The sequence below is a fragment of the Argopecten irradians genome, unplaced genomic scaffold, assembly GCF_041381155.1.
Source record: "Argopecten irradians isolate NY unplaced genomic scaffold, Ai_NY scaffold_0390, whole genome shotgun sequence".
NCBI classification, from domain to species: domain Eukaryota; kingdom Metazoa; phylum Mollusca; class Bivalvia; order Pectinida; family Pectinidae; genus Argopecten; species Argopecten irradians.
The window spans coordinates 45,537-59,655 of NW_027187857.1; the positions used below are offsets into that span (position 1 = coordinate 45,537).

Consider the following 14,119-nt stretch of genomic DNA (forward strand, 5'->3'; position numbering starts at 1 on the left):
TGACAAAATACCATTTGTCGGCGATGGAGCATCTTTAAATATCTAATTAACTATTTATCATTTGTATAGTTATATGTGTGTCTTAGAAGTTGTTAGACCATGAAACCAAATACAAAGCTCGACGTCAATCCTATGGGCCATCAACATCAATTAAACATGGTTTATCGTGGTAGATCTTGATATAAAACGATCTTTCACAAAGCATGTGTGTTGAAAATGTCTATATTTTGTTTATGGCGTATATATTAATGAGATAAGTATTTATTATTCATGTATACTTGGCACTACATAGATCCACAGGACAATTTTAAAGACTATGGAGTAAATTATAAAACCTCTAAATATGAACAAATAGATTCGGTTGCTGACAATAATGCTTGGATAAGTTTAATGTGCTTAATCTTAGAATCAAAAGTTATTACTGATAACTTCAATGTACTTATAGGAAAACTGTTAAAATGTTCATATTTGACAGACGGTGGAAAGTCCATGGAGAGTAATAATATATATGTAAGTTACCTCATGTGTCACCTCGAACTCGCGGCAAGAGGTTGGGATTGGTAGTATATATCAGTGATCAGGCACATTAACCACTCGGCTGGTGTGGTCAGGGTGATGTCAAAGGTAGGGAACTTTAAGTACTACTAATAACACATTGTAATGAACCTCCATAAATGCACAGCGAAAATGAATATGCTGTATCTAAAATTAAAAAAAAACGGTAGGAGTAAAGTTTGAAACATAGAATCTGAAATTATATTTTAACAAAATAATTGCTTTTTAAATATATTCTATATGACAACTATCTAAAACCCAATGATATAAATCATACAAAACCTGGTGTAATGACAGCTTGATATGTTCCAGTGTTGACGTGTACAATTCAGACGAACACCTTCAGAAAAGCAGGGGATTCCACTACAACGGAATTGGGGGTACTAATTTCCGGGGTATCAGCTAAGCTTCACTGCGCCGCTATCTGTGACCAGAGTCCCTGGTGTATCGCCATGAACTGGAATCCGATGATCAAGACATGTCGGGGGTTCACGAAAACTCTCACACCAGACACTACCCCAACCTTCTCTCATTATAAGTGTAAGTACCCTACAAATGTTACTAATACACATTTATATTTGTCACATCGACTTTTTACAGCTACGTAAGTAACTAATTTAGTAAATTGTCGAGACATTGATACGTAAGTATTGAGAAAAGCTTTATTGCCACCATATACTTATCTTATGGTAAATGGAAGAAACTAGCATTTTCATTTATAAATACATGTATTTCATTGCGTTAAACATGTTTGGTCAACTTAGAATTTTTGAACAACCTCGAAGTTCTTGATAAAGTTCTAGTTATCAACATTGTTAACAATATACTAATCGCTGTTTGGTAAAATCATATTTCCCATATCATTTCCCGACCCGAAGACCGTTTTAGACGAAAAAATAACCTTTGAATGTTGAAATATATTGATTCCAATATACTCTTGTTACACACTTAATCAACTAAACAGACTCGAAGGGAAGTATAAAATACTGATATAGCCATTATGACCAGGTGAGTATGGGGGTAATAGAGAGTATGTAACCATGGTGACACAAGGCTGAAGACTAATTGACTTATGTTAAGCATTGTTTGTGGTCAGTTTATTTAGTGCAAAGTGACTAATGATTAATGTTTAGCGTTGTTTGTGGTCAGTTTATTTAGTACCAAGTGACCAATGATTTTTTTTAGCATTGTTTGTGGTCAGTTTATTTAGTACCAAGTGACTAATGATTTATGTTAAGCGTTGTTTGTGGTCAGTTTATTTAGTAACTAGTGACAATTTATGTTTAGCGATGTTCGTGGTCAGTTTATTTACTACCAAGTCACCAATGATTTATGTTTAGCGTTGTTTGTGGTCAGTTTATTTCGTACCAAGTGACTAATGATTTATGTTTAGCGTTGTTTGTGGTCAGTTTATTTAGTACCAAGTGACTATTTATGTTTAGCGTTGTTCGTGGTCAGTTTATTTACTACCAAGTCACCAATGATTTATGTTTAGCGTTGTTTGTGGTCAGTTTATTTCGTACCAAGTGACTAATGATTTATGTTAGCGTTGTTTGTGGTCAGTTTATTTAGTACCAAGTGACTAATGATCTATGTTAAGCGTTGTTTGTGGTCAGTTTATTTAGTACCAAGTGACCGATGATTTATGTTTAGCGTTGTTTGTGGTCAGTTTATTTAGTACCAAGTGACTAATAATTTATGTTTAGTGTTGTTTGTGGTCAGTTTATTTAGTACCAAGTGACCAATGATTTATGTTTAGCGTTGTTTGTGGTCAGTTTATTTAGTACCAAGTGACTATTTATGTTTAGCGTTGTTTGTGGTCAGTTTATTTAGTACCAAGTGACCAATGATTTATGTTAAGCGTTGTTTGTGGTCAGTTTATTTAGTACCAAGTGACTAATGATTTATGTTTAGCGTTGTTTGTGGTCAGTTTATTTAGTACCAAGTGACTAATGATCTATGTTTAGCGTTGTTTGTGGTCAGTTTATTTAGTACCAAGTGACTAATGATTTATGTTTAGTGTTGTTTGTGGTCAGTTTATTTAGTACCAATTGACTATTTATGTTTAGCGTTGTTTGTGGTCAGTTTATTTAGTACCAAGTGACTAATGAGTTTTGTTTATTGTTGTTTGTGGTCAGTTTATTTAGTACCAAGTGACCAATGATTTTTGTTAAGCATTGTTTGTGGTCAGTTTATTTAGTACCAAGTGACTAATGATTTATGTTTAGCGTTGTCTGTGGTCAGTTTATTTAGTACCAAGTGACCAATGATTTTTGTTTAGCATTGTTTGTGGTCAGTTTATTTAGTACCAAGTGTCCAATGATTTATGTTAAGCGTTGTCTGTGGTCAGTTTATTTAGTACCAAGTGACAAATGATTTATGTTTAGCGTTGTTTGTGGTCAGTTAATTTAGTACCAAGTGACTAATGATTTATGTTTAGCATTGTTTTTGGTCAGTTTATTTAGTACCAAGTGACTAATGATTTATGTTAAGCGTTGTTTGTGGTCAGTTTATTTAGTACCAAGTCACCAATGATTTATGTTTAGCGTTGTTTGTGGTCAGTTTATTTCGTACCAAGTGACTAATGATTTATGTTTAGCGTTGTTTGTGGTCAGTTTATTTAGTACCAAGTGACTATTTATGTTTAGCGTTGTTCGTGGTCAGTTTATTTACTACCAAGTCACCAATGATTTATGTTTAGCGTTGTTTGTGGTCAGTTTATTTCGTACCAAGTGACTAATGATTTATGTTAGCGTTGTTTGTGGTCAGTTTATTTAGTACCAAGTGACTAATGATTTATGTTAAGCGTTGTTTGTGGTCAGTTTAGTTAGTACCAAGAGACCAATGCTTTATGTTTAGCGTTGTTTGTGGTCAGTTTATTTAGTACCAAGTGACTAATGATTTATGTTTAGCGTTGTTTGTGGTCAGTTTATTTAGTACCAAGTGACTAATGATTTATGTTTAGAATTGTTTGTGGTCAGTTTATTTAGTACCAAGTGACCGATGATTTATGTTTAGCGTTGTTTGTGGTCAGTTTATTTAGTACCAAGTGACTAATAATTTATGTTTAGTGTTGTTTGTGGTCAGTTTATTTAGTACCAAGTGACCAATGATTTATGTTTAGCGTTGTTTGTGGTCAGTTTATTTAGTACCAAGTGACTATTTATGTTTAGCGTTGTTTGTGGTCAGTTTATTTAGTACCAAGTGACCAATGATTTATGTTTAGCGTTGTTTGTGGTCAGTTTATTTAGTACCAAGTGACTAATGATTTATGTTTAGCGTTGTTTGTGGTCAGTTTATTTAGTACCAAGTGACTAATGATCTATGTTTAGCGTTGTTTGTGGTCAGTTTATTTAGTACCAAGTGACTAATGATCTATGTTTAGCGTTGTTTGTGGTCAGTTTATTTAGTACCAAGTGACTAATGATTTATGTTTAGTGTTGTTTGTGGTCAGTTTATTTAGTACCAATTGACTATTTATGTTTAGCGTTGTTTGTGGTCAGTTTATTTAGTACCAAGTGACTAATGAGTTTTGTTTATTGTTGTTTGTGGTCAGTTTATTTAGTACCAAGTGACCAATGATTTTTGTTAAGCATTGTTTGTGGTCAGTTTATTTAGTACCAAGTGACTAATGATTTATGTTTAGCGTTGTCTGTGGTCAGTTTATTTAGTACCAAGTGACCAATGATTTTTGTTTAGCATTGTTTGTGGTCAGTTTATTTAGTACCAAGTGTCCAATGATTTATGTTAAGCGTTGTCTGTGGTCAGTTTATTTAGTACCAAGTGACTAATGATTTATGTTTAGCGTTGTTTGTGGTCAGTTTATTTAGTACCAAGTGACTAATGATTTATGTTTAGCATTGTTTTTGGTCAGTTTATTTAGTACCAAGTGACTAATGATTTATGTTAAGCGTTGTTTGTGGTCAGTTTATTTAGTACCAAGTCACCAATGATTTATGTTTAGCGTTGTTTGTGGTCAGTTTATTTCGTACCAAGTGACTAATGATTTTTGTTTAGCGTTGTTTGTGGTCAGTTTATTTAGTACCAAGTGACTATTTATGTTTAGCGTTGTTCGTGGTCAGTTTATTTACTACCAAGTCACCAATGATTTATGTTTAGCGTTGTTTGTGGTCAGTTTATTTCGTACCAAGTGACTAATGATTTATGTTAGCGTTGTTTGTGGTCAGTTTATTTAGTACCAAGTGACTAATGATCTATGTTAAGCGTTGTTTGTGGTCAGTTTAGTTAGTACCAAGAGACCAATGCTTTATGTTTAGCGTTGTTTGTGGTCAGTTTATTTAGTACCAAGTGACTAATGCTTTATGTTTAGCGTTGTTTGTGGTCAGTTTATTTAGTACCAAGTGACTAATGATTTATGTTTAGCATTGTTTTTGGTCAGTTTATTTAGTACCAAGTGACCGATGATTTATGTTTAGCGTTGTTTGTGGTCAGTTTATTTAGTACCAAGTGACTAATAATTTATGTTTAGTGTTGTTTGTGGTCAGTTTATTTAGTACCAAGTGACCAATGATTTATGTTTAGCGTTGTTTGTGGTCAGTTTATTTAGTACCAAGTGACTATTTATGTTTAGCGTTGTTTGTGGTCAGTTTATTTAGTACCAAGTGACCAATGATTTATGTTTAGCGTTGTTTGTGGTCAGTTTATTTAGTACCAAGTGACTAATGATTTATGTTTAGCGTTGTTTGTGGTCAGTTTATTTAGTACCAAGTGACTAATGATCTATGTTTAGCGTTGTTTGTGGTCAGTTTATTTAGTACCAAGTGACTAATGATTTATGTTTAGTGTTGTTTGTGGTCAGTTTATTTAGTACCAATTGACTATTTATGTTTAGCGTTGTTTGTGGTCAGTTTATTTAGTACCAAGTGACTAATGAGTTTTGTTTATTGTTGTTTGTGGTCAGTTTATTTAGTACCAAGTGACCAATGATTTTTGTTAAGCATTGTTTGTGGTCAGTTTATTTAGTACCAAGTGACTAATGATTTATGTTTAGCGTTGTCTGTGGTCAGTTTATTTAGTACCAAGTGACCAATGATTTTTGTTTAGCATTGTTTGTGGTCAGTTTATTTAGTACCAAGGGTCCAATGATTTATGTTAAGCGTTGTCTGTGGTCAGTTTATTTAGTACCAAGTGACTAATGATTTATGTTTAGCGTTGTTTGTGGTCAGTTTATTTAGTACCAAGTGACTAATGATTTATGTTTAGCATTGTTTTTGGTCAGTTTATTTAGTACCAAGTGACTAATGATTTATGTTTAGCGTTGTTTGTGGTCAGTTATTTAGTATCAAGTGACTAATGATTTATGTTAGCGTTGTTTGTGGTCAGTTTATTTAGTAATTAGTGACCAATGATTTATGTTTAGCGTTGTTTGTGGTCAGTTTATTTAGTATATAGCGACCAATGATTTATGTTTAGCGTTGTTTGTGGTCAGTTTATTTAGTACCAAGTGACTAATGATTTATGTTAAGCGTTGTTTGTGGTCAGTTTATTTAGTACCAAGTGTCTAATGATTGAATTATTGATGTTCAGCGTTGAATGTCGGTGACGGATACATAAACATGGCTGGAATGATGATTAAGTTTACAAGAAATCCTATGCTGAACTGGCAAATGGCCCAGGAGTATTGTGTAAACCACACTAGAAGATTGGTTGTTCTCGACACGCTTGAAAAGTATAACGCTATCAGAGTACACCCCTTCGTACAAGGTAAGTCATTATCGCAATCTTTAAACAAACAATTACTTTTGAATTTTTTATGAACTTTTCTGACATATAAAAATTCACAGAGACATCTTAAAGCTATACTGTACGAAGTTCATGTGAAATGATGGATTGCGTTATTTCAGATGAAATACCAGCGAAAACGGCAAATCGCACCACGAGAAGGAAATGATATAATTTTAGGGAGTTATATTGCGAAATGGGATTTTAGAAGAAAGAAATGCTCTGAAGAAATGAGTAAACAATATAAACAAAACTGGTTTTTTTCTCTCAACATAAATAATTTTTCAAAGAAAAAAATGATTTTAAAAGTGATAGATCGCGACCGTTTAGGGTCGAGGAAGCCTTCCATCCGATAAACTCCTCACGACTATATAGCTAGAGCCCAATTAACAGGAGAGCGGCAAATATATATAATGGTTTGCATATTGTGTCAAGGATTAAAGTCTTTCTCGAATGTTTTGAGAATTTTGAAAATAAGAAACAAAAATCGTTTGTAAGTGAACGCATGGATTTTGATATCAATTAAGCCAGATCCGTCGACAAAAATGTTGATTATGCATGTAGCCATCGTACACAAAGTTAATCAAGAAACAGAATTTCCCCAGTATCATGGACACATGGGAAGGTAGATCGAATCTTGTCACACAAACGTTTAAGATTTCAACACCTTTGCTTCTCAATTTTCTATAGATTTGAATGGCTAGTATATGCCTAATAAGAATTTCCGTATTTATCATTTCATTCCATAGAACGACCCCACCTTGGCCCACAAAGTATAGGCTCGCCGTGTTACATTTGTGTCATGAACCTTATAAGAGCAATAAACGGCCGCTCAATAATAGGAATTTCAACTATCAACTAAATTAGCCAGCTTTGGTCAAACGGCCCTCGTTGTTGTTTTGACAGAATCAACAAACTGGTGGGTTGGAACCAGGAAGTTGGAGGATACCTGGAAATGGACAACTGGACAAGCTATGGACAATGGTATTCAAATATTAGAAGATTCGGGTGATGCAGACTGTGTTGGATTTTGGATAGGCTATCTGTCTGACAGCCAATGTAACTGGGGAACACCTTTTATTTGTGAGAAGTGACTGTTATTATCATAGCAGCATAAGGTGATCAGTAAAAGGTGAAACCGTCTAATTTTCGCGGGTTACAATATTTCTTGATCAAATTTTATACACAGCTTCATTCATCGTATCTCATGGTTTTCGATAGATTAATGAACTAAAATAACTTATCAAAATCTTCGCCCAGTGATGATTAATTGATTGACTTTTTTGACTTCATGACAATAACAACAACAATGATAAGGTGCAGGTGTTATCATTTGATCATTATCTTGGATTAGATCAATATTAGATAAGTTTTTGATATTTTCTTCGTTAACAGTGGTTTTTAATTACTCCAAGTATGATTTTGTAGTTAAGTTTGATAATCATGTGATTACTCTAATTTTTACAATGTTAATTTCTAATTTCTATACTTCAAGAGTGCTTTTGTTAGGGTAAAGTGTGAAAATTAAATGAATTAGCGTTAGGGACATACAAAAATTACACATATAATTATAGCGACTGACCGAAGAGATCATCCAGACGTATCGCCATTGTCCCTAAGGTTTATCTGTATCTTCTATATGTGTTCATTGTTTATGTTTAAGTTAACATTCGTGAGCGGCCTTAATATGAAATTGTATTTGTTCTTTTTGTGTCTTGACAAAGGGGCAGATCGTCTCGAAAATTTGACAATATTCGGTCAACACTGTTAGAGTTACTTCTTTACCGCATATGAAATACAAAAAATAACATATTTGAATATTCTTTTACATTTCACAAATTGGAAGATATGTGGTTTTAATAACACCTATATTATAAGCAAACAAGCTTTTTCTGATCATGTGTCAAGATCAAGTGACGCTATTTATATTTATACATTTTATTGGGATAACAAACACACAATACGAAAATAAGATTTCTACAAAATTTCATCGTGATCTTTTAAGAGTATTTCTACATCTATCGACAGTTATCGCCGCTTTAGAATTTCTGAGAAATTTCCAATGTAGTTATAGTTATCGAGACGTTTTTATAATTAATAAAGTATTTCTAAAGAATAGACCAAGTCATCTGGTATTTCATGCATTTTATTGCGGTTTTTGTCATGTTAAAATGTCTATTTTATATATATACATTGTGTAAATAAATAAAAACTTTTCTACTGGATGGTAATGAGGCTCAGTTCTATATTACTTTGAACCTTACCCCTCGGTTTGCGATTCTCCTGTCATACCCGAAAAGGGAGGAAAAGTACATTACCCCATAAATGATGACGGATTCTATTGATCTATGTTAGTGTTACAGCTTCATTACGTGATGTTATGCTATATGCATACGTTAACAGTTTCATACGACTTTGAAGGACGGCCAAATAATTTGTATTTCTCCACTTTCCTCAGATAATTCAGGTTAATTAGGTACATACTAAACACAGGAACAGACTAAGATTGGTTTTTAATTTGTTGATTATAAACACTTTCTCATTATTTATGTTCCGGGAGTTACTATCAGTGCTGTGGATATAACGAGAGAAAGTAACCCCTGTGATATCAATTAGACACTTTTCTTTCATTCATAAGAAAACAGTCAAATGGAGATCAAGCCCTTTCTATTAGTGACACGACTAGTGTTTATATTTAAAACAATGACGTCATTATTTCAATTTTTTCCCTATTCGTTGTCGTATTCGTTATGTATGAAGTTGTAACGAAGCTGTGGTGCGCTTCGTTGCTATATTTTCCGGAAATTATATTAACCGGGACTTTGGCGGCAATTTGCTGGGCACGAGATCTCGGGACTGCGCCGAGGCTTTCAGTTTTCTACCGGGCCTTGAGAGGTGAGGGTTGTGTTTTTGAAACCTATGTAATTTTTATATATTTGTCGCCCATCCTTTCCCTAATTTGCTGTTATCGTATAGTATGGAAATGCATTAACATTACTGTGTGTGTATTATTCGCTGTCAGTCGATATTTTTGCTATATTTTTGAGTTTGAAATACTTGTGAAATTGTGCAATGTCGGACTTGGCATGTCTCGCTTTTAGACGGGTTTCGATAGTATTTAAAAGTCTTCACTCTTGTGTTGAGAGCCGTTGGTAGGCTGGAAAAGAGTGGGAGCCTCCTGTGTTGAGTTTCGGGGTTAACCGTTAAGGAGATATTTTGAGAATCTTTGCTAGAGAACGGCGTTTGTGAAATTGGAGGTTAAACTATCGATAATCGGCCCGGTGTGTAGCGCCACGTGCTCGGTCTTTCATTGATGGGTAGGAGTTAATTCTGGTAGCGAAAACGTGAGAATATTAGCAGCAAAATTGTCCATTTCACAGTACTTCCCACTGAGCCACGCGGGTATTTTCTTGTTGTCACCTTTACACATGTTAAATGAATAATAAACTGTTAAATGAATTTGATGTCGTCCATTGTCCATACTCACTAGTACCATTGAATATTGTAGCGAGACATAGGAATCTGCAAGCTAACGCGGCAGTCGAACCCAGAGCAAAACAAATTAATTGACTACGGTCGTAGCGAAACAAGTCGTTACAAAGTGTTACGAGAGTTACCTCTCTTTTACCAATAGCTGTACCTTTACAGTACAGTTTTTATCCAGTAAACACCAAGGGATACAATACTTATAATAGTATTTCGATTTGTCGACGTAAAATTGTCTTCGGGAACACTTTGAACAATTTTGGGTGAGTGAGAATGTGTCATACTGTCACAATTCTCCCCTGCAGGTTTGGGGAACCTGCAGTCGCTATTAATAAAAGGCGACTAAATTTTGGACATTATCTGTTCTCTACTTCCGAACTCACTTTCTTCCTTTTTCCTTAATTTAGGATCTTATCTTTTCTCATCTTCCTAACTAACTATGTTCTTCCTAACTATCTCCCTTGACATCGCGGGCCCTGCAGGTAGGACATTAGGATTGTACCTGCTGCCCCTATTGCTAATCCAATAATATTAGACGTCGGTATTGAGAAACTTCTGATGGGCAATACCGACATCTAATCTCGGAAATCTATTGAATTGAATGATTGAATTATTGATGTTCAGCGTTGAATGTCGGTGACGGATACATAAACATGGCTGGAATGATGATTAAGTTTACAAGAAATCCTATGCTGAACTGGCAAATGGCCCAGGAGTATTTTGTAAACCACACTAGAAGATTGGTTGTTCTCGACACGCTTGAAAAGTATAACGCTATCAGAGTACACCCCTTCGTACAAGGTAAGTCATTATCGCAATCTTTAAACAAACAATTACTTTTGAATTTTTTATGAACTTTTCTGACATATAAAAATTCACAGAGACATCTTAAAGCTATACTGTACGAAGTTCATGTGAAATGATGGATTGCGTTATTTCAGATGAAATACCAGCGAAAACGGCAAATCGCACCACGAGAAGGAAATGATATAATTTTAGGGAGTTATATTGCGAAATGGGATTTTAGAAGAAAGAAATGCTCTGAAGAAATGAGTAAACAATATAAACAAAACTGGTTTTTTTTCTCTCAACATAAATAATTTTTCAAAGAAAAATGATTTTAAAAGTGATAGATCGCGACCATTTAGGGTCGAGGAAGCCTTCCATCCGATAAACTCTTCACGACTATATAGCTAGAGCCCAATTAACAGGAGAGCGGCAAATATATATAATGGTTTGCATATTGTGTCAAGGATTAAAGTCTTTCTCGAATGTTTTGAGAATTTTGAAAATAAGAAACAAAAATCGTTTGTAAGTGAACGCATGGATTTTGATATCAATTAAGCCAGATCCGTCGACAAAAATGTCGATTATACATGTAGCCATCGTACACAAAGTTAATCAAGAAACAGAATTTCCCCAGTATCATGGACACATGGGAAGGTAGATCGAATCTTGTCACACAAACGTTTAAGATTTCAACACCTTTGCTTCTCAATTTTCTATAGATTTGAATGGCTAGTATATGCCTAATAAGAATTTCCGTATTTATCATTTCATTCCATAGAACGACCCCACCTTGGCCCACAAAGTATAGGCTCGCCGTGTTACATTTGTGTCATGAACCTTATAAGAGCAATAAACGGCCGCTCAATAATAGGAATTTCAACTATCAACTAAATTAGCCAGCTTTGGTCAAACGGCCCTCGTTGTTGTTTTGACAGAATCAACAAACTGGTGGGTTGGAACTAGGAAGTTGGAGGATACCTGGAAATGGACAACTGGACAAGCTATGGACAATGGTATTCAAATATTAGAAGATTCGGGTGATGCAGACTGTGTTGGATTTTGGATAGGGTATCTGTCTGACAGCCAATGTAACTGGGGAACACCTTTTATTTGTGAGAAGTGACTGTTATTATCATAGCAGCATAAGGTGATCAGTAAAAGGTGAAACCGTCTAATTTTCGCGGGTTACAATATTTCTTGATCAAATTTTATACACAGCTTCATTCATCGTATCTCATGGTTTTCGATAGATTAATGAACTAAAATAACTTATCAAAATCTTCGCCCAGTGATGATTAATTGATTGACTTTTTTGACTTCATGACAATAACAACAACAATGATAAGGTGCAGGTGTTATCATTTGATCATTATCTTGGATTAGATCAATATTAGATAAGTTTTTGATATTTTCTTCATTAACAGTGGTTTTTAATTACTCCAAGTATGATTTTGTAGTTAAGCTTGATAATCATGTGATTACTCTAATTTTTACAATGTTAATTTCTAATTTCTATACTTCAAGAGTGCTTTTGTTAGGGTAAAGTGTGAAAATTAAATGAATTAGCGTTAGGGACATACAAAAATTACACATATAATTATAGCGACTGACCGAAGAGATCATCCAGACGTATCGCCATTGTCCCTAAGGTTTATCTGTATCTTCTATATGTGTTCATTGTTTATGTTTAAGTTAACATTCGTGAGCGGCCTTAATATGAAATTGTATTTGTTCTTTTTGTGTCTTGACAAAGGGGCAGATCGTCTCGAAAATTTGACAATATTCGGTCAACACTGTTAGAGTTACTTCTTTACCGCATATGAAATACAAAAAATAACATATTTGAATATTCTTTTACATTTCACAAATTGGAAGATATGTGGTTTTAATAACACCTATATTATAAGCAAACAAGCTTTTTCTGATCATGTGTCAAGATCAAGTGACGCTATTTATATTTATACATTTTATTGGGATAACAAACACACAATACGAAAATAAGATTTCTACAAAATTTCATCGTGATCTTTTAAGAGTATTTCTACATCTATCGACAGTTATCGCCGCTTTAGAATTTCTGAGAAATTTCCAATGTAGTTATAGTTATCGAGACGTTTTTATAATTAATAAAGTATTTCTAAAGAATAGACCAAGTCATCTGGTATTTCATGCATTTTATTGCGGTTTTTGTCATGTTAAAATGTCTATTTTATATACATTGTGTAAATAAATAAAAGCTTTTCTACTGGATGGTAATGAGGCTCAGTTCTATATTACTTTGAACCTTACCCCTCGGTTTGCGATTCTCCTGTCATACCCGAAAAGGGAGGAAAAGTACATTACCCCATAAATGATGACGGATTCTATTGATCTATGTTAGTGTTACAGCTTCATTACGTGATGTTATGCTATATGCATACGTTAACAGTTTCATACGACTTTGAAGGACGGCCAAATAATTTGTATTTCTCCACTTTCCTCAGATAATTCAGGTTAATTAGGTACATACTAAACACAGGAACAGACTAAGATTGGTTTTTAATTTGTTGATTATAAACACTTTCTCATTATTTATGTTCCGGGAGTTACTATCAGTGCTGTGGATATAACGAGAGAAAGTAACCCCTGTGATATCAATTAGACACTTTTCTTTCATTCATAAGAAAACAGTCAAATGGAGATCAAGCCCTTTCTATTAGTGACACGACTAGTGTTTATATTTAAAACAATGACGTCATTATTTCAATTTTTTCCCTATTCGTTGTCGTATTCGTTATGTATGAAGTTGTAACGAAGCTGTGGTGCGCTTCGTTGCTATATTTTCCGGAAATTATATTAACCGGGACTTTGGCGGCAATTTGCTGGGCACGAGATCTCGGGACTGCGCCGAGGCTTTCAGTTTTCTACCGGGCCTTGAGAGGTGAGGGTTGTGTTTTTGAAACCTATGTAATTTTTATATATTTGTCGCCCATCCTTTCCCTAATTTGCTGTTATCGTATAGTATGGAAATGCATTAACCTTACTGTGTGTGTATTATTCGCTGTCAGTCGATATTTTTGCTATATTTTTGAGTTTGAAATACTTGTGAAATTGTGCAATGTCGGACTTGGCATGTCTCGCTTTTAGACGGGTTTCGATAGTATTTAAAAGTCTTCACTCTTGTGTTGAGAGCCGTTGGTAGGCTGGAAAAGAGTGGGAGCCTCCTGTGTTGAGTTTCGGGGTTAACCGTTAAGGAGATATTTTGAGAATCTTTGCTAGAGAACGGCGTTTGTGAAATTGGAGGTTAAACTATCGATAATCGGCCCGGTGTGTAGCGCCACGTGCTCGGTCTTTCATTGATGGGTAGGAGTTAATTCTGGTAGCGAAAACGTGAGAATATTAGCAGCAAAATTGTCCATTTCACAGTACTTCCCACTGAGCCACGCGGGTATTTTCTTGTTGTCACCTTTACACATGTTAAATGAATAATAAACTGTTAAATGAATTTGATGTCGTCCATTGTCCATACTCACTAGTACCATTGAATATTGTAGCGAGACATAGGAAT

At 34.5% G+C, this 14,119-nt stretch overlaps 1 protein-coding gene across 1 annotated transcript; it reads left to right on the forward strand.

Annotated features, from left to right (window-relative positions):
* Nucleotides 1-765: 765 nt before the first annotated feature.
* LOC138312616 (uncharacterized) lies at nt 766-8,456 on the forward strand. The gene is made up of 3 exons (XM_069253422.1): nt 766-1,095; nt 6,103-6,279; nt 7,204-8,456. The coding sequence occupies exons 1-3, from the start codon at nt 1,008-1,010 to the stop codon at nt 7,389-7,391; spliced, it is 453 nt and encodes a 150-aa protein (XP_069109523.1). The 5' UTR covers nt 766-1,007; the 3' UTR covers nt 7,392-8,456.
* Nucleotides 8,457-14,119: the final 5,663 nt, after the last annotated feature.